We start from the raw sequence: 21811 nt of genomic DNA on the forward strand, positions 1-21811 counted from the left end.
AGCGCTCACTGAAAACACCACGCGCGAGCTCTCCCGGACATTTTTGTAAGTACTTTCGAAACGAGAGAAGTTTCTTACTGTCTAAATAATAATCTTGGGCAAGCTGAAAGCACACAATCGTTTACAGCCGCTATCTCTTTACCGAATACGTACAGTGAACGCCACTGCGCGCGGTCGCCGCGATGGAGTCTCCCGAACCGGCTTCTTGCGTGAAAGGTAGGTAAACGCCGAGAGCAAACTATGTGAAATATGTTCTTATAGTGTTTGTATAACTAAATGGAGCGTAATAGAATGAAGCCTCAATGCAGCGATCGCGCAGATTCGCAGCGACCGACTGCGCGTCTGCATGCTTGTCCGCGCACTGTTTCGCTTTCTCCGCGCGCGCGTTTTCGCACCGTGCCATGAGCTTTAGCCCGCAGAATATGAGCATTTGACAGTATACAGGCAACCATTGTTGCGTGGGCGCTATCAGAGCTGTTCAAAAATAATTTCATTGTAGAGACTTCGACGCCTACGGGGACTGTGATGTGCCGTCGCGACGATGCAATCTTTTTTTTCTTCTAAATTCTTTGACCTTTCAATACTATTTCTCGAGTTGCGTCGCACTGTATGTTTATCGGCGTTCTCAGCGTGCAATTTCCCGCTGCTCCTTTTTTGTAATCCAGTGCATTAATTCACAACACAAACATGACCATGTGCCATGCTTTCTTTAAATGTGCTTCTCACCGCTGCCTTTCCACTCCACTGAACTTGGCAGTATCTATAGTATCGACAAGTTCATAGACCAAGCCGTCATGACATTAGTCGGGCAGCGGACTCAGGCGAGCGTCTCAGTGCGCGTTTTGAGAACATCGCAGACCGGGCGCCGTAGCAGAAATCTTCCTCGCGTCTGTGCTTGCTGCATACCCGAGTTGTAGCCGATGACTGCCGGTTTTATGTTTCGCGAGCCAAGCTTCACACAGCTTCTTGTCCTGCGGCTACGTGTGAATAAGGCCAACACCGGCCTCCGTTACGTGCGTCCGGCCCTGCGGCACCGAGCAGTAGCCTACCATGTTGCGCGCCTTCAAAGGCAGCCACTACCTATTGTAGTGCTTTCAAGCGTTGTAAAGGAGACACTCGAAGCGGGAAAATTTCGCCACTAAATGAAAACCGCAGCGTACGAGGGAATTTAAACTCGTTTTCAGCTCGCTTCGGCGCGCCCGAAGCAGCCGACGCGGCCGCTATATCCACGTGATCCCTCCTAGCACGTCACGCCGACGGTGGCGCCAACTTTTCCAGTGGTGGAGCTCGAGGCCAATAGGAGCTTGGGAGAAAATGAGGCAGCCGAAACTCTCCACAATTTTGCGGAATGCGATAACGTTGCCACATACAGGTTGTTAATGAGCTAGGAGCACTACGTCACGCTGCCGGCTATTCCAACCTAGCATCCCGTGATGCCACCCACTTCTTGTTTTATCTCTCAAAAAGTCGACTTAGTTCTTGCTGCTACGCATAGGCGTATCTACTGTGGGGGGGGTGGTGGCAAGGGGCGCACTGGCACCCTCACTGTCAGAAGGGGGGGGGGGGGGGGCAAAGTATGTCATGTGCCCCCCACACACTTCTGAAAGCAGGCACTTTCGGCGACACTCTGGAAAGTCCAACAAAACTACAGCTGAAGAAAAATTTTCTTATTAGGGTGGTCACGTAAGTAATGTTTTTCTTTACTACGCATCCCCTGCTTGCACAGCGAGGACTGTCTTTTGTGGCTTCTCAGAACTCGGATGTCGCGCGGGATTCGCCATACACCCTCGCGTTGCAGAGCACGCCTAGCGCTGGGCAGTTGCCGCCCTAACAAATGTCAACTTGCGCAACTTGTACCTTGCCCAGTTTTTTTTGGAGGTACTATATTAGTATTCGAAAATACAATCGGCTTGCTACATTTAACCTGCGGGCGAAGGGGACGTCCGGATAAAGTATTCTAATCGGCCACGCCCGACGAATGGTGTGCCTTAATGCACGAAATCGTTGGATTACCGAATGCTGGAACTATCTAATCTCTGTCCAGAGATAGCCTACATAGCGTTGCAGTTTCATTATCTCATCGCCATCAAAAATCCCATTTATCCAATTTATCAATTTATCCAACAATGAAACAGAAGAATCGCTGGTGCATTTTTATTTTTGTTTTTCAATCCAGTGTGCTTCCACAATTTCCCTAGCGGTTAGATTCTTATGCCAGTTTGATTCTTAAGAATCAAACCACTAGGGAAATTGTGGAAGCACACAGGATTGAAAAACAAAAAGAAAAATGCATCAGCCATCCTTCTGTTTCATTGCTGGATAACGAAAATTCGCTTCTATCATAACATCTTTAACGCATTTTATTGCAAGTGGTTGTTTTATGCACCTTGCTGTTTTTGTGTTGACCGGGTGGCTTTTGTCCACGTCTTTTTATCACAAGTGTTATATGTACTATTGACGTGCTCTCTTGACTTGATCGCGCAGATCTCCGGCTATCATATGCGCTATAGGCGTGCTCTGTGGACTAGATCGTGCAGATCTGTGGGTATTTAAGCAGGTAGTTCTTCAAAAATGAAACCAGTTGTTAGAAAGCGTTCGTCCTTGTGTTGCCCCTATTCTGCGTCACTGTTTGTTTGCGCACAAAAAGTTATAGGATGAATCTGTTCCATCTAGGCCGACTCGCAGTTATACTTTATTAGCTTCATTGCATCCTGCGTCGAGAGTCCCGCGTGGAAGCCGATCATGTTGTACCTGTAAACCTCGTTGTCTTCGAGGTACCCGTTCAGCCTATTGAGGACGACGACATTTAGCATGACATGACACGTCTTCGCGCCCTGATTTCAGCGCTGCCAAACGCTTCGCGTACAAACGAACATAGCATTTAGCCGGATGTGTTGCCGGTGCGCATGCTTATCGCCATCATGAACCGCCGTGAGCGAAGCACATCCGTGGCGTAAATCGCGCAGCTAACGTTTGCGTCACTGCCCTGTCGCCTTTTAAGCGACAGCACACCTTGCTATATGCTCTGTTCGTTTATACGAAAAACGCTTGAGAGCCCTGCAATCAAGATGCCCAAGCAGGCATGTCACGTAGTATATTTTGTATTTAGCGATTTTCTGCAATAAACGTGATAACACTAATACCTTATAGATAGAAAGTAAGAAGCTGTTTAATGGGACGTTTGTCTAAGCGCCCTGCAACTTTCTGATTGGAATTTTCTGCCTAACTTTGTTGCTTGAGAAGATAGTTAATAATCGACTAATTATGCAATTAATCAGAACGAAAAAAGAAAACACTGTGGCTTAAACACTGGCTAAAGTGTGCTGGGCTACCCTGTGTTAAACTAGGTGTTATGCTCGACTCGCAATGCCAACTGTTCCCGACACACTCCGCGCGAATTAGTCGAACTTACATTGCCACAAAGAAGTAGTAATCATAGCAAATTAAAGAAGAGAAATATAAACAAGCATGTATAAGGAAAGGAATTTTAATTATGCCGCTCCAGCATGAAGGCGAGCCCAATGAAAAGGGATAGAAAGTTGGGCGAGTTGGTACAATTCAAGAGCCTAATGAAGCCTGATCTTTTTCTCAATGGGCCGTCGACAGATGTGACAGATGTCGATCTGGGCCGCACATCTGCTGCAAGATCCGTGGCCGCACATGAACGCCATGTTACGGCGCCGGTTCATGCAGATGGCGCAGGTCAAAGCCTCTTCCATCTCGCGAAGCTTCGACAGCAGATCGGCGCTGCTGCCGGGAACACTTGTTTCACCACTCGCGCTGGCCTCTCCACCATCTGAAGGTACAGAAAGGAGGCATCGATTTGTAAATAGTTGTTTGGGAAGAGTAGACGACTTACAAAGGCAGTGTCGGACACTTGCTCATTTAGCAGACAACACAAAAATATTAGTATATTAGCGCGTTAGTATGTAAGAGCGTTTAACTTTCAAGAAAGTTTCACATTGGAACTCGTGGTTGTAATCTGTAACCGAGCGCCAAGCCGCAGGAAGGGCTTCGAAATATTTAAAAATTAAGTATTGATGCCATCATGTTGCCGTACGTCACGAACCGCTTTGAAGACGCTTAGAAATACTTGTCCTGGGGCTATGAGAAAGCTTGTTTGTCCAGGAAAGCATCACAGCCCTCCACTTCAATCGATTTAATGCACATGTAACACAAGCACTTTCAAAGCGCTATGAACCAAAGATCCTTCGCTTCAAAGGAAAGCGCGCGCTGTCACATGTGCGCGTCAAAGTAAGTCTAGTTTAAAGGAGCACAGAGGCAAGGGAGCGCTCGTTTGCCTGCTGAAACCTCAAGGAAATATCGTTTCCAAAGGTTGCACAATATAATTTTATTGAGACAACAATTACATGGACACTCCCCGCGCGTTCCTGCTGCCCCACTGCCGCCTCAAATCCTGCTCACAAATCCTGACGCACAAGCAGGGATATCACGTAGTATATCTTGTATCTACCGGTCTTCTGCAATAAACGTGAAAACACTAATACCTTATAGACAGAAAGTAAGAAGCTGTTTAATCGGACGTTTGTCTAAGCGCCCCGCGGTAATGTAATAATTTATTAGAATGACCAACGCATCGAGCAAGTAAACACACAGAAATTCCTAGGAGTCTGGTTACATGAACACCTGTCATGGACACCACACGTGAAACATCTCTTAACGGATCTGGCTCACTCTGTAGGATGTCTCAGTAGAATCGCTTCCCTTCACCCTTCGTGGTTAACTAAATCACTCTACTATACGTTATTTTACTCGAAACTACTATACGGAATGCTGGTGTGGGGAAAAACAACTAAAACAAATTATGATAGGTTAATAATCCTGCAAAAGCGCGTGCTTCGTATCCTGGAAGAATATAAAGGTCATGCCAAGGACCTAGCTACTGAACCACTTTTTCTCCAACGCGAAATCCTATCCGCAAAAAAGTATATAATCTAAAGTTGATGCAACATATACATAAACACAAATTACAGGATGCCTTCCCAACCACTGTATTCACGAAATATGGGTTCAGAAGCTCTAGCCGAAAAACTAAAAAATACGCATGAACTATGGCAAACAGGCCATTGAATATAGAGCAGTGCAATTATTAAACCTCCATGAATCGAATAGTGACCTTACATTACAAGCCAAGAAGCTCAAGCGCAATCATAAATCATTCCTTCTGACTACTACCCTCATAGTCGATCCAGAAATGTTGTCAAATTATGTTTTGTATATGTTAAAATGAATTTGTTTTGCCGGAAATCGCGAAAATTTAAACAAAATTGTTAGATACCATTTCAATGTACCTTTCTTTAAATGTATAATGTATTGTAGAGCGTGTTGCATATACATGTATAAACAAATACGTATGTGATCCGATGTAGAGAAGCAGATGCATTGTACTTAATGAAGCGTATATTGAGTCGTGTCAACTGCTGTAGACTGTCTTGTTAATCAGGGGGACAAGACCTCATCAGGCTTTCTCGCCTTTAGTCTTTGCCTCCCGCAGGGAAATTTCGTACTCTTCCTGCAAAATAATCATGTTTGATTTGATTTGTTTGATTTGATTTCAATATATATGAAAACAGAATGTGATTTCCTAGGCAACCAGAAAACTAATTTTGATGAAATTTGTTTTACTTAAAGGAAAAGTTAAAATGTAGTGATATAGGAAGGAAACTTCTTATTCAGGCCCTGAAATCTTTTTTTTCCCCTACAATGGTTGAAAATTGCAAAATCAAAAGAAAGAGCTCAAGTATCAAGTTTACAACACGCTAATTCTGCAATAAGAAATGGCATCACGATTCGTTAAACTACGCCAAATAATGCATACGAAGCAAACGAAATAGATGTATTATGCAGAACTCATACATATATATATATAGACTACAAATTTGTGAGTACAACTTCTGCAATACCCTCGCGGAAACAGTAACTTCACGTAAGCGCATGCATGGAATTTGTTCGGCTAAGGTACTCTAACAGGAGCATTCTACAGAACTGCGATATCTGTTTTTCGTGCATAGATATGAATTTTTAATATTTCGTGCTTCATTTTAAATTTCCGAAAAATCGGAGCAGATCCTGAGCTAGAGCTCTCGCTTATGTAGATTAGAGACACACACACACACTTATATATATACATGGGACTGCAGAATTTAATCGTAATAAATTCCAACTGTAATAGTTCATAAAGTAGACGAGCGAAACCAAGCCAGACAACTCAAAAGAAAATCAAGAGTTAAGCAGCTTTTTATGCAAGAATAATTTCTTCACGAGTTAGTTTGCAATTATTATGTGTAGTGGGAAGATAGTATTAAGCCAACGTCCGAAAAGTCCATCTGTGAATCCATGAAATGTCTCGGAAATGACGCGGATTGCAGTTTCTCACCTGTACGCTCGTCAGTGCCTACGGTGCGAGAGGACTTCCAGCGGTGAGACCTGAACAACCACCTACGCCGCGGGCGCTAGAAGGAGACCAATAGACATACATAGACACTTGTGAATCCAGTGCAACGCGCACGATCTGCGCATGTGTGAGCACGCACGCGTCACCCTATTTGACATGCGCTATTTACCCAGTTACCATTGGCTCGAGCTATATTACGCCGAACCGTCCATATAAGCACCGACGATGACTGCCGGCCGCCCTGCAGCTACGAAAAAATTCTAACGCGAGCGCCACATCGTCGACGATCATTGAAGATTCCAGCAACGGCTCATAATGCGAAACCATGAACAGGGAAATCAGGCTTTACTGAAGTTAACACGGGAAACAATTGTGAGGCATATTGTCGCGAAGCTGTGGAGACGGTTATGAGAACCACCCTAGTAGAGGTGATTCGGATTAATTTTTACCACCCGGGTCTCTTTAACGTGAACCAAACGCATCACATAAAAGCGTGTTTGCATTCCGCTCCAGCCGGAATGCCGCTGCCGCGGTCGGGATTTGAACCCGCGAGCTTGCGCTGAGCAGCCCAACACCACGTGGCCGCTATTAGTAAAGGGCAACGTTGCTTAACAGAGCTTTGAGCCACGTCAGGATACTTGTGGATCTCCGCAGGATTCAAACGGTGGTCTACCCAAATTTATTATGATTGAGCAAAATTTTCCCAACGATGCACGGGCGTGCCTGTCCGTTGTGTTGCGACTTGCCACCGTCTTTGTACCACATAATAATAATAATAATAATAATAATAATAATAATAATAATAATAATAATAATAATAATAATAATAATAATAATAATAATAATAATAATAATAATAATAATAATCACCACCACCACCACCACCATCATCATCATCATCCTGGTTACGCCCACTGCAGGGCACAGGCCTCTCCCATACTTCTCTAACCCGGTCATGTCAACTGTGGCCATGTCGTCCCTGCAAACTTCTTTATCTCATCTGCCCACCTACCTTTCTGCCGTCCCCTGCTACGCTTCCCTTCCCTTGGAATCCAGTCCGTAAGCCTTAATGACCGTCGGTTATCTTCCCTCCTCATTACATGTCCTGCCCGTGCCCATTTCTTTTTCTTGATTTCAACTAAGATGTCATTAACTCGCGTTTGTTCCCTCACCCAATCTGCTCTTTTCTTATCCGTTAACGTTACAGCTATCATTCTTCTTTCCATAGCTCGTTGCGTGGTCCTCAATTTGAGTAGAACTCTTTTCGTAAGCCTCCAGGTTTCTGCCCCGTAGGTGAGTACTGGTAAGACACAGCTATTATATACTTTTCTCTTGAGGAATAATGGCAACCTGCTGTTAATGATCTGAGAATGCCTCCCAAACGAACCCCAGCCCATTCTTATTCTTCTATTTCAGTCTCATGATCCGGATCCGCAGGCACTACCTGCCCTAAGTAGATGTATTCCCTTACCACTTCCAGTGCCTTGCTACCTATCGTAACCTCCTGTTCTCTTTCGAGACTGTTAAACATTACTGTATTTTTCTGCAGATTAATTTTTAGACCCACCTTCTGATTTGCCTCTCCAGGTCAGTGAGCGTGCATTGCACTTGGTTCCCTGAGTTACTAAGCAAAGCAATATTATCAGCGAATCGCAAGTTACTAAGGTATTCTCCATTAACTATTATCCCCAATTCTTCCCAATCCAGGTTTCTGAATACCTTTACATCTCATGCGGATGCCAAAATGGACCGCCGAATTTAAATGCCTACTTAGTTAGGTATAATCTAGCCAACACACTGGAGGAATGGGAGGCACAACTCGCCAGCTCAGACCCTAAGGTGCAGAAGGCTCTTCTTGGTCACGTTTGGCTAGCGGCAGAAGCCAGGGGAGCCCTGGACTTGTGGCGCCACCCATCAAGCTCCTAATTCCCCATACCCCTTTCCCCAATTCAATAAAGTTATTCTCTCTCTCTTGTCCGTCAAAGCACGTTGTGTAAGCGATATTTTTTAACGAAGGCTCCCTTAGCCTATGATAAAATTTGGTCTCTATAGAGTCATTATAACCATTGAAGTTGCAGACGGCTTAATGAAAGATAATTAGCCGGGGGCTAATGAGCCCAGAGAACCTGAAAAAGTCTGTATAGCAGGATAAAGCCAATTCAATATGAAACATAATCGGCGTCATACAGTTGCTTTGAAAAAAAAAAAAAAACATGGATAGCAACAGCGGATATACAGTGTTTCGGCGAACATTTAAATCATTTTTTAATAATCCTGTGAGGTGAATTGCACAATTCTAATCCTTGAGCTGTATTGCTCAAACAGGCGGACACTGTTTGCGCGCGAAATCGAAATGCATGATCGAATAATTACCAACATTTATTGATTAAGTTTGTAACCGATTACTTCACGGCACAGGCCGCAATCTACAAATGGTAGCCAGGGAGCTCGCAAGGCAGATTCCATTGAAACCAATTCTCAGGATGACACCAGTTTCGGGATAATAATTCTCGATATTTGCAAATAAATACTTTGGCAGTTCTGTTACTTTAGTGCGCCAATGCGTAAAATGGTATTGTGCTTAATTTTTTTTTATAAAATCCTAAGTGGGTACGACACTGCATTTTTACTGCATGTTTGATGGCGCATTTCTCGAGAATGATGCCACCCAAAGAATTATATTCAAGGGAATATTCCTTACAGGCTCACGGATTACAATTTGTAATTGCAATATGCACCGTCAGATAATTAGTTAAGCCTTAATTAGTGAATTCTTGTGGATTAGTCGAATATGTATTTTGATTTCTCGTGCAACTAATACCCGCCTTTTCGACAAGGCCAACTCAATGACTAGAAATTTACTATCTACCACGGAAATTAAAAAAAAAATTTAGTTGCCGCAGAAACATCTTACACACACCTATGAAAAATATGAAATATGCATGCATATTTTCGAATAGATGTCAGGGAGAGGGCCCTTCAGTACAGTTGCGGCATGCGCAGTGAACTGTTATGTGTACTGATCCTAAAGAAAACAAGTATGATCAATGCTTTTCTTTGACCATGACAGAAGCTGAGTTCTAATTAATCTTATAATTCTGTGGTGATCGGTCAGGACATAAGAGGAACAGTGCTTTATATAAAAGCCACTTCATTCTGATGGTGGTTTAGTATTCACTTGAAGCGTCCGGTTTTATCAATGTACTTTGCCCTACAATCGTGTCCCCGAACTCTGTACACAACACCGTGGAAATTTTCTTTTACAGCGAAGAGGTATATGGCTAGGGTTCCATGTATTGGCATGTACGTGCGTCAAAAATGAAGAAAGTGAGCGTGGGCAAATCCCGGAGATAGTGCAATACCGGGCCGATCCACGGTGGAGATGAAGCACGCTTCAAGTACTCCGCCCATAATATTACTACTAATAATAAATGAAATAAATCAATCAAGTTGCATTGTTTCAAGTCGATGGATATGCTGGAATTGTTTGTGAACAGCACATGGACTCCGACGCAGAATGGATTGCCATATATGCAGAGGAGAAAATGTATGTAAAACCATACACCCTTGTCTCGCAAGAGGACAATGCCACCGACTGGGTGTATGTCTGCGCCGTAACAAAAAAAAAAAACCATGTAATTGTGATGTTCACTGTGTATACATCTCCAGGCACACCCAAGTGTGATATCTAGACGTTCATGACCACGCAGTTTGGATGGTTTAGCCGGGATGACACTACCCATGTGTTCATCGTTGATGACTTCAATGGAAACGTTTCAAAACCAGACAAGAAATTGTTCGCTCGGTTTGTGCTAGAAGAGTTAGGTTTGAAGCACCGCTCTGCATGGGATTAGGAAGTCCAAGGCGACTGTCAATCCGCATATTCTTCGTTGTGGCAGAGAAATATAATATCTCGAATAGCTAACGCGAGATCAGAGACGTGAATCATGAAAGTACGCAATGGTAAGCAAAAAAAAAAATTGTTGTTAAAGACGGACCTTGTTCGGAGGAGATCTTGTGGCCATCTCATCCGAAGACACGCTGCTGGAGCTGCTGCTGCCTGTGGGATAAACATGAAAGGGCACATGTGCTATAGGTCACTCGTTCCCCAAGGTTTTGTGAACCGAATGGAACATGGTAGCGCGGTGATAACCTTAAAAGTGAGGAAACAGACCTACTGCACTATGTGTTTACCATTCCGTGAAGTATTAGGTACACAGACGACGTGGCATACCGGGGGTGATGGTGCGCGTTTAGCGACCTTGACAGTAACATAAACAGACCGATATGTGTTTATTTTCTGCTGAATTTCACTCCATGAAGGAGACGGCGGAGAACGCGAAAAGGAAGACACGTAAATAACCTTGGTGGCTGTCGCAAGTGACCTCTGGCGTCAAACTAGGAGAACCCATATTGCGTTCAGCTATATACACATTCACGCTCTCATTCACCTCCAACCTATAAGAAAATCAGTTCTGTGGAACTCCACCAAGGCAATATTTATCGAAGGAAAGAAACAAGGTTGCTGTGCCTCCGATAGTGGCATAAAGGTAGAAAGGTATACCTTACGGATTTATACAAATATACATTAACAAAATATATGTAGATAATTACTTGCAATCGATTACATTAATTGGTATTTTTGTATTCGATCGATTACTTTTGTTTTACTCGTTAACGCTCACTGAAATTCAATAACGTTTTTTCATTACCTATTTACATGCAACCAATTACTTTATTGACGAGGAAAGCTATAAAAGGCGGCAAACCTTTGGCTATAGTTGGATTTGGCTGGGGCCACAGTAAGGCGTCAGCGCTTGGGCCAAGCAGCAGCTTCGCGAATACATGTGTTCTGACAGGCAAATCAGGGCGCGCAGTAATTTGGTTCCTCGTTTATACGGTAAAGGTCGCGCGGCCTGTATTAACGGCATCGGATCTGGCATCCCGCGACGATATCGCGTTTATACGCGGCCCAGGCTCCACCGCGTCAGAAGATCACACATAGGGCGTTTAGACATCGCTTTCTCCATTGTCATTGGATAGTTTTCGGCCTATGAATTTGCACGTCGGGTGTTCGTATGCTGCAGCGCTACCCTTTCCTATAGCGCGCGCATTGAGTGAGCTCCTAGTGTTACTGACGACGCCCGCTAAAAAAAAATGAGGGAATGTCTCCGCCGCGTATTTCGAGAACCAATTGTTCGTGAGGATAAACAACCTGCGAAGGGCTGCAGAGGACGGAAATTTGGACCACCTGGGGCTCTTTAACGTGCACCTAAATCTATGTACATGGGTGTTTTCGCATTACGGTCCCATCGAAATGCGGCCGCCGTGAGAATATAATGAAAAAAAAATATCAAAATATTATAAGATCCCCTGGTCAAGCATTGCACCGGACCGAGCTATTCCTATTCTTCTTTCTAAGTACTTTAATCGAAATATGATCAACAGCGGCTGAATAAAGGACGCCTAGGCCTAAAGACAACGCTTACGCAAGGGCGCTTCTTTTCATCGGCTTGAAGAAAACAAGTCCCTTTGTGGAAACGATGACTCCAGAGACATCCGCTGCGGGAACTTTTCTTTCTTTATTCAACCCTCGTTTCATTTTCTACGCATCTTGGGAACACAGACGTATGTTCCGTATTAAAACCGAGTTCGTAATTAGAATAGACGGTACGAAGGCTAGAGAAACTTAAGTCACACTAACATTCAAAACTACGAAAAAAGGAAAGAAACAATGGAAAGATTGGTACAGTATGCTTACTTGAAAGAATGGTACCGGCATGCATCGTCTAGTTCGACGCAATAATATTTCTTATACTTTTGTGTTGCTAATAATGGCGTAATTCTTACAATAAAGCCGTCGCAGATCTCAACCAATTTACTATCGAACAAGCGGAGTGACACGTTTCTTTTTTTAGGAGCAGCGACCACATCGCTCTACTTGCGCTCGCGACCAAAACCCTAGTGCGTCGCATACTCGAAGCACACGGTTTGATCTTTCCTTGCGTTCACAAGTTGTAGTTGGCATACATGAAGTAGTACATCTGTAGAAAGCGTCACCGAATAAAAGAAAAGGAAAGAAAGAAATAAGCCTGCACAGCGACACACGCGGTGTGACACTTCTACGACCCAACTACTTCGGTAGCTTCGGCAACGTTACATGCAAATTACAATGCGGTCGGATCACAGAGAGCTTTAGTCGAAGGCTTTCGCGTACCAGTCTCAGTTTTATCGTGCGCTTTGAGACTTGCAACTAACTTACTGGCACTGGAGATGATGTTTAGCCCAAACGATGAGTCAGACGAGGAAGAAACGAAGGACGAGCTTCCGAAGGTGCTGAGGTTAGAGTTGCTGCTTCCGCTCTCACTGGCGATATCAGACTGAAAGGGCCAAGACGCATGGACAGAGACAACTGCGTCAATAGCAAGTGATTGGACGAACAGCTGTATTTATCGTTAACTACTATTGCTCACTCCAATACTGAACGTGAAACACGGTAACCACAGCTCGCCACTACAAAAAAAAAAAGTGGGCATGTTTTTATCCCAGGGAAAGCCATTTCGAGCTCTTTAAATCTCTTCCCCATCATTGTATACACAAAAATAAAGCCATTATTCTTCTCCTCCTTCTCCTCCTCCTTCTCCTTATCATTCTTTATAAGCGGTCATTGATTCCATCAAACCATACAGTGAAAGCAGAAAGCGTGAGCTGTAGGAACTTTCTAAGGCAGTTAATGCTTATCATGTGCTTGACTGCATTTGAAGCAAGCCACAATATTTTTCTCAGCATTCAGGACGCGAGAAAATTGAATTTCCAGTCTATTTTGTCACTTGTTCAGGAGTTGGGACGAGCAATAGGTTGGTCGCGGGCGAAAAATACCCTAATCACGTAGCGACCCGATGGCTCACTTGCGACAACATTTCGGGACTGTCAAAGTGGTTCATTGCTATGACATTGTGCACATGAGAGCGAGGTCGCGGCCGGCTCCCCTATGTTAAAACTTTGGCGAACGGAGTAAATAGCGATACTGTTGTGTAGTTCTCTACTTTTTCACTGTCACCACACGTGCGCACCTGAAGAACAACAATTTTCTGCAGTTCGCTCTGAGCATAAGTTGGCAAGGTGCACAAGACGGTCCAACACGCACACCTTCGTACGATGAAACCTGGGATGTCGTCAAGTGCAATAAAAGTTTGCGGCTTGATTGACCGCATAAAAGCCACCAAATACCATGACGTCACCGTCATTGCCACAGATAGTTGTCCGTGGCTATAGTCGACGCATGTTAGCACTCGACGACGAAGGCACTAGTTTCGGCATGAAAACGGGTGAAAGAACAAAGGAAAGCTATTCGCCTTAGAACGACCGAATGAGCAAAAGAAATTAATTCCGTTTATAATAGCAATGATGCGTTTGAATGTCTATATTTGTTGCAGCTAGGATGTTTGGGTAGCATTTCTTATTTCGATGTGCAATTCCGTACAGAAAAGAGCCGGCAACCACCGCATCTGAAAGGGAACTACAAATGACTATACATACACGTCGACACGTGATATGTGTGCTGTCCTGGGTGGAGCTATGTTGGGCGATTACGCTTTCCGGGAAACGGAAGTCTGTGGGAGACCGCAAGCAAAAACCACGTCCATGTTAAAATCACGGCACATCCCAGTTGTAGGGTGTCTCGATGTCCTCCTCGCCCGCCACTCCACACACAGCTGGGGAGGAAGTGCACATCCAGGTGGACGTTGTACTGTCAACTACTGACAACATTTTTAAATTGTCTATCGCGTATTGGTTATCGCGACACATTGGAAAAGCTTTTTTAAACCGACAATACCTCCTGCGCATCCCGGGCTAATGCAATATGGTCTCCCGCTCTTGCACCCGGTGGATGGCCGGTTTTGACAGCCAACTGTTCTCGGTGGTTTTGGCAGCCGTATACCCTGCCAGTAAGGCGTCTCTCATGTAACAAACTGTGCAGTTATGGTGACGTTGAACAGAACGATTTATTTAGGAAATAAACGCATCCGTTTCTTTTGCCGTGACTTGAAAACTCTTAGGGCAGGGGAGGGAATCAGAACGAACTTTCTTTGGCCGAACAAACAGCACCGGACAATGCGAGAACTGCCGAAATTGCAGCTTAATATTGGACATGCACTTACTGAAACAAGGGTACCAGAAATGTTCCCGGAGCGTACGTGTACGTGTACAGTGTACAATTTACAGAATGTTTAAAGCCGCCTTGCGCATCGCAGTACCCAAGCATCGTCCAATTACTGCACTGGAGAATTTTGTTGCCTTAAAGTTTCGGAGTCTGACTATAGTACAGTTTGACTCGTTATTCTGGAACTCTGAGCACCCACCGCGGAGCAATAATTTGCCCACTGGTCTCGATGACAGATGTTATTCGCAGTGGCTCCAAAACACTTGAAGCGGGTACGCCGAAATTAATAAGAAAATGTTTACGTGAATTGGAAGTGGCTTCATTAGTGCAATAGATGCTATAATTTAACAGCGGTTTATGCGCACAGTCATGTAAAGACGTATAGAACAAATTTGATGGGAAAAGATTGTTCACCTGAGTGTGGCACGAATCTGCAAAGGAAACACATTTGGGTTTGCCTGAAAGGAGCATTCGAGGTCGAAAAATTCGTCCCGATTCAGGAGATCGAAACCGTGACAGGCACCTTTTCGGGGCGGCCGCTCTGCCATCTGAACTAATGTGAGCCTAGAAGATGGCAGCACTCGGCCGAAATTGATTGCCAACTCGAAGCACAAAGACCTTGAATATGGCAAATACGTTCTGCAGAAGCCCGTAAGTACTTTATAGTTTCGTGTCACAGTCCGGCGGATGATAATTTACGTTTTCAGTTTAGAGGTAGCACTGGTGATGTCGAAAAAAAAGTGTGGCAGATGCCGCGTGTAAATGTCGCTAAGAATGAAAAGATTGTGGAGCATGCTTATGTGTATGCACATGCATAAATCTAATATATAGGTAAGATGTACGTATGTAAACTAAATTCTGGAGTTTCTGGAGTGGAGACGACCAGATTATGATGAACATCGTAGTGCAAGACTTATAATTGGCGGTTCGTTAACGAGCACCAAGTCCAAGTACGCGACCATTTCTTGCGTATTTCACCTGAATGCAAATGTGGCCGTTGCGGCCGGTAATATGACACGCGACATCGCTCTTAGCAGCAACAAGTCATAGCCACTAAGCCACTGCGTGGCATATAGTTGGTGTACAAGTTGAAGTATTTGTATTAAAAAAAAAAAGTCGATGGAAGCTACGCAAAATACGTTTGCAAAGGTGATTTATGCGCTTTGGCAGACACTAGCTTTTCGAATAATCAGAGAAATCAAACGACTAAATAACAAAACCCTTTTTAATGTATGTTTCTTCCATAGCGAATGCGGTAATGTTTATATTTGAAATGACAAGAAAATCTTACTTTAACACAACTTCACTTTGATTCTCCCGGAGTACCTCTGTCCCAAAATACTGACGATCAAATTCCACACCCTCAGGCACCTAATTTCGCTTTCAGGGCCGTGGATCTAGACACAGCGTGAAGCGATGAGGGAACGTCAACGTGAGAAAAAGAAAAAAAATCAGCTGTTGCTTCTTTCGTCACCCGATATCAAGACTGAAGGTATTATCAGGTTCGCCCAGCCTGTAAATGATATGCCACGTGCAGTAAACTACATCATAATGCGTCCGTCTCCCACAACTACTGGGCCCCCGGCGCAGCAACAGCTAATACGAGTGCTTCGTATTAGCTGGGTAGAAACGGATAACATTTTGCGCTGAAGTGCGAAAACATATTTTGACGCCACTCTGCAAAATAGAGGAAACGAATCTCACCGGAAAGGACTCAGATGATTGGGAGCTTTCGTTTGACATGGTAGTGTCTACAGAAAGAAAGAAGCAATATGGGGTTGAGCGCACGAACAACACCGAGAAACACTGAATACCTGTATAGCAGCCGTGATCTTGCGTTGTCAAAGATTTAATTGTCGGCAATAAAAAAAAAATAACGAGCTTTAAAGGCGAAGCTTCAGTTTTCCGATCCCTCTTTGTTCGACTAGTGTTAGCCAAGTTTACTGGTAGGAGTAGGTCGGAGAGTATGGCTGAGCAAACCGAAATATGGATGAGCCAACTTGAATGACGTTCGAATTTTGAATCAATATCAGGTGGTGCCTTTAGAGTGCAAGCCGGCATTGAGTTAGGTGGACCTGTCATCGTCGAGTCTGCGTGTTATCCTTCTTCCATTCAGACAGAAATTGATTATGCGTGCTGAAAATTTACTTATGTCACTTTTTTACATCTCTCGCCTAAAACGAAAAAAAAGCAACCAGCATGAAAACTCGAACTTATTATTGTCTCTTATTGACTTCGCAAATATGAAATGCATGCACGAAATGCGGAAATTCTTTCAGTTACCGGAAAAGACTTCGTGGATGGTTATCGCGAACAGGTATGATATGTCCTTAAGATGTGGAAGAAAGTAGTAAACATCACTATTCTGGCTAGTTCTTGTGACTATAAAGTGCTAACCTATAGGGCTTACAATTACAGACGCAGTACAGAGAAAGGTTATAGTAATGTGGCACAACGCACTGATCGAATACTTTTGGCCCTTGCAGGGAGCCAGAAACTGCTGACCGAATTTCCTCACCACCTTTTAGTACGCCTCCCTTTGCGTCTGCCCATTCAGGGCGTTGCCACGCGCGGCCATCAACGCTCTTGCAGCAGTGTTAAGGAATAGAGTTTCCTACGAAAATTACTAGAAGGAACTCGGGTGCTTCTACGAAAATGACAGCACATGGGTATATGTCTAATCTTCATGCTTGAGGCTTCAAATGTTCTCGTTAGGTTAGTAATTGCAGTCTATTATTGCGATATATGCGCACTCCAGGAGAATTCATGCTGTCACCGTTAGCGTCGCCGTCGCCGTCGCCGTGATGTTCCGTATAAAATCCAAATGCGATAAAATCATCGCCGCATGCGCTATGCATGAGTAAAAGCGTGCCATGGTGAGCCAGTGAACGCGGCTCAATATCGCCTGCACCTCGTCTGTCGAGCGCGAGGGACACGGGGGGGGGGAGGTGAGGTGAGGGAGGCTTCTACGGCGGCCGCTGCTTACGCCGCGGCCATGCGGGCGCCGTATCTTGAATGGTTATCTGTGACGCGGCTAAAGTGCGCGCCTGCGCGGGCCTCGTCTTCAAAGCCATCTGCGAGGCTTACAGAGTGCGCGTAGAGCCGGCAGCTTCACATGCGCTTTCCTTTCGAAGTTGCGTTCGCGCTGAAGCGAGAGATCCACAAAAGTCGATTCACTCGCTGCAGCTGCCGCAATTCCTCACTCCAGAGTTTTGACAGCGAGTTTCCGCGGTCGACGAGCGGGATGTGTTATGTTTACCTGTGCTTGACACTGTGCTTGTTAGTTAGTAAACGAATGTTTACAAGTTTGTACGGTCGATAAAACTATTATCTTTACATTGTACAGCTGTTTACGAATTTGCTATCGTGATTGGTGCTTCACCTTTCGGGCGAAACTGCGACTTTTCTCTCTGAATATCAAGCAGTCATAATTTCATAAACACTGCAATGCAATGAGCCCCTTCACTCATGCGTTATTGTGCCTCACTGTTCAATTTATAGGGCAGTGTTGAAAATTACTCGCTTGCAATCCACAAAGCCGTGTGAAGCCATAAAGACAAGTTTTAGACATCAGCTAGCAGTCATCCTCATGTTGGCTGAGTCGCCGTGCTTGGAGCGCTCATGCACAGTAACGTTAGAGTTCCTTCTAGTAATTTTAGCAAGAACCATTTCAGAAATTATTCAATTGTATACAGGCTGACGTAGGGCAAATTTCGAGCTTTTTTCAGGGATCGATTCACTCCACACCTTGACTGATTAACTTGTTTTACCATTTCTTCGTATAACTCCCTTAATTTCTACGTCAAGTTCACGAAAAGGCCTATAGCATGGCACAGGAAATTATAGGCACGTATACGAATTCAACCAGAGCTAGAGTCCGTGCAATGTACACTCGGCGTGCAATAACAAGCGAAAAGAAAACTTTGTTCGTCGAAGTTTCTTTTGAAGATTGCTCAAAGAATGTAGGCAGGAAAAATTAAAGTTGGAAACTTACCGGACGAGGACGAGCTTGTCGAGCGAAGGATGACGCTTATTCTTGTGCGCGTCTTGCCACCACGTGTCTCCTAAAGAAGAATAGGGCATTTAGCACAGCTTAAGCTTGCGCCAGCGTGATCCAAATGAGAAGCAATAAATTGTGGATGCAAACTAAGAATGTGTAGTTTTAAGTGAGTTTTTATATTTTGAAGACGGTAAGAGAGATGCTTTGCTCTGCATGCTTTGCATGCTGCTTTGCATGCGATTGCCTGGTCTACCGTGTTTCCAAGCTCACCAATGCTCAATTTGTTGAAGCCGGCTCTGCTAAACGATTAAGAAAGCTTAAAGGGTGTTCTGCGTCGTCGTTTCGAGTCTCGCAGTAACAGCTGCTGTGGTGCTGAACTGAGAGCTCCGCAAGTGTCATTCTGTTGTCATGGGCTCGACTATAAAGCAGCGCTGCTACTTCCCAACTATCCTTCAGATGCATTTTAAAGCGAAGCCTTCTATGTCACGCTGGTTCGTCCGTGAGCTCCAAAAACTCACTGCAGGAAAGCCAACTTGCACATCTGCGTAGAACATTACAGTTTACATTCGCAGTACCGCGCCAGCGTAGACTGGCCGGCCGGTCAGGGCCTGATAACGGCGCGAAGCGATGGGCTCAGCAAAAGTAGCGCATGCGCACAAAGTTAACTGGAAGCGCAAGTTACGTCTGCTATGCATGACACCGTCGAGATTAACTGACATGCTGACATTTCCTGCTTATCGGAACAGCAAGTGCGCTTGAACACGGGCTCGCCTTAGGATCTGGAAAAAAAATGTCAAAGCCTCTTTTTTAAACAAAGATGGTTATGCGTTACCCAGAGGAGTTATCCAGAGGAACTGCATATATCTACATTGCATTACGCGCGTCAGCTCTGAGGTGCAGGAGATGAGACCGCTGGCAGACCGCCGGAGTTTGTCAGCTGTCAAGGATACGGTTAGATAGATTTAGCTTGACATTTACTACCCGTTGCTCTCAGACCAGCGTATGCAATACAGTGTGGTATGTACGTACGCACACAGCTGTTCAGTCGGAAGGCGAATGTGCGTGACGCACAACGCTCATGTCAGCAGTGGACGCTAGAGCAGGCTGCCCTGGCTCCGGCAGAACGGATTGAGCGGAGCATGACGGTGCGTCCTCTTAGAGGTTTCTGCAGCCAAACGCACTGCTCGTCGCTGAAGGTGTTGCGATCGTCCACGTGGGAGCCGTACATTTGCCGCCATTAGCACGGCCGCTCGACGGCGCCGAAAGAACGAATGCGTGTCGAGTGTCCTTACTATTGAACATAAGCTCGTTAGCATCACTGGGTCATTGTTCCCGTAGCAAGCGGTGGTAACTTTTTAAAATTTAAATGCCAAGCTTGTGGTTCATAAGATGCAAAGGAACGTAGAGAGGTCAGGCTTAGCTTTAGGTTAAGCAATGAACATAAGGCAGCGAAGACATACGGCGTAATTTGATTGTAGTTTCGGCGCCGCCTCTATTCCATTAGATGCCATGCTGAAAATTTGAAAGCGGCTGCCGTTTGAGACATACTTCTATGTTGGAAGCACTTGCAGCGCCATCCCCGCCCTTCATGACGCGTGAAGCATCGCACAGCTTGAAAGAGGCGGGGATACGTCACGCCTAACATAGGTCAGAAATACGTTCCGTGGCTGTCATTTCAAGGGGTCACCACATCGCGCTCCGCCCGCATAGCGTCTGAGTTGACCAGCGCACAATGTGTCCGTGCACGGCCCCCTATTGCGGCGGACATACTGCGTTACGTTACAACAGTCAATTACACTGACGACTCCCTGCCAGATAGGGCGATCCTTTAAAACATTAACTAGCAAAATCATGGAAACCTACGTGCAAGTCATTGTCGTCTCCCCGACGCAATCGTGGTTTTCTCGTAAGCTACGCATTTCGAAATGAGCTTGCATGACAATACAGGGAGGGGACAGAGCAAGGGTGCTCCAAGGCCTGCTGCGTTGCCATGTTACGCTTTTTGCAGTTCTATCCTGGACACTTTCTCAACGGGCTCAGCTACGGCCACGCTGGAAAGCGAGAACAGTGCTAGCGTTCCAGTGCATCCACGGTCCAGCTTACCAAGCGTTCATCTTATGTACACACACAGGAACACACGGACGGAAATGAAGACAACAAGTGCGCTAGTTGAGCCTACTTGCGCTTTACATAAGCTGAAGCGTAACTTGCCCAAATGTCTGTTCTCTTAACAAGCCTTTTTTGCACACTTGCCCGTGCGTCTACATGGATTGAGGCTTAACACGAACGTCGGTTCTTCAGAACGCGCTTCGTGAGCAAAGAGGTTTGTTAGGCCCAAAGAGAAGCATTCCATTTGTTCCGTTCGTTTGCGATGATATAATGCTGGAAGCGACCACTTACACGATTAATCTGCATGACCCTCGACCTGGTGGCAGATGGCACCGAGGAGTCCGGACGATCGTCCTCTGCCGATATCAAGCCCAGCTGCGCCAATGGCGTCGAAATAAATCCGCCCATAGGGCCAGTCACCGACTTTCGCCTATGCTGCCGCGCGCCTACATAGTCGTCGTCGTCTTTCCCAATGTGACCCTGTCGGGCGCCTCGTATAGTGCTCTCGTAGTGCGACTATAAAAAAAAAACGAAGAGGAATAAACCAAAAAGATTAAACTAATCTGGTCTGTAACGTCATTACATAATGCTAAACGTGAATCAGGACCGAAAATAACGAAATCACGAATGGCCGCGCTAAACTCGTAGAACCTCGCCGAACCGAATGCGATTGCTCACTGGGTGTGCTTTGTCTGTGTGCGTACATGTGGGCGTGCTGCTATAATTTCCTGCATGAGGCTCTGGGGACTAATGATGGAAAAACCCTTTTGTTTCTTTAAGTGCTGTTTGCCATTGGTCGATCGAATCCGCTAATGACATGTTCGACACGATAATCAGCTGGCTTCTGCTCTTACGAACAGCGCTAGCTTTAATATATGGCAGATACACTTAAGACTGCTCACGTGCAGGAATGCAAAAACATAATAGTATCACTTTGGTGAGATGTCTTCTTTTCGCGCGTTCTTTGTCCGCGCAAGCTCTCGCTTGCATTCTGGATGCACTTCAATAAGGCAAAAATAAATAAATAAAGAAATAACCAGGAACCATTCCATCTTGTGAAGGTGGATGGACAGCGAAGCTGTGGGGGGACCGTCACCTACGATACAGTGACGAGAGAAACAGT

At 45.1% G+C, this 21811-nt stretch overlaps 1 protein-coding gene across 1 annotated transcript; it reads right to left on the reverse strand.

Moving 5' to 3' along the window:
• Positions 1-3471: 3471 nt before the first annotated feature.
• LOC135917722 (uncharacterized) lies at positions 3472-21163 on the reverse strand. The gene is made up of 7 exons (XM_065451291.1): positions 20980-21163; positions 18574-18643; positions 16284-16330; positions 12678-12795; positions 10414-10475; positions 6398-6473; positions 3472-3796 (listed from the first exon to the last, which is right to left on the reverse strand). The coding sequence occupies exons 1-7, from the start codon at positions 21094-21096 to the stop codon at positions 3567-3569; spliced, it is 720 nt and encodes a 239-aa protein (XP_065307363.1). The 5' UTR covers positions 21097-21163; the 3' UTR covers positions 3472-3566.
• Positions 21164-21811: the final 648 nt, after the last annotated feature.

Source organism: Dermacentor albipictus, chromosome 2 (genome assembly GCF_038994185.2).
Source record: "Dermacentor albipictus isolate Rhodes 1998 colony chromosome 2, USDA_Dalb.pri_finalv2, whole genome shotgun sequence".
Lineage (NCBI taxonomy): Eukaryota > Metazoa > Arthropoda > Arachnida > Ixodida > Ixodidae > Dermacentor > Dermacentor albipictus.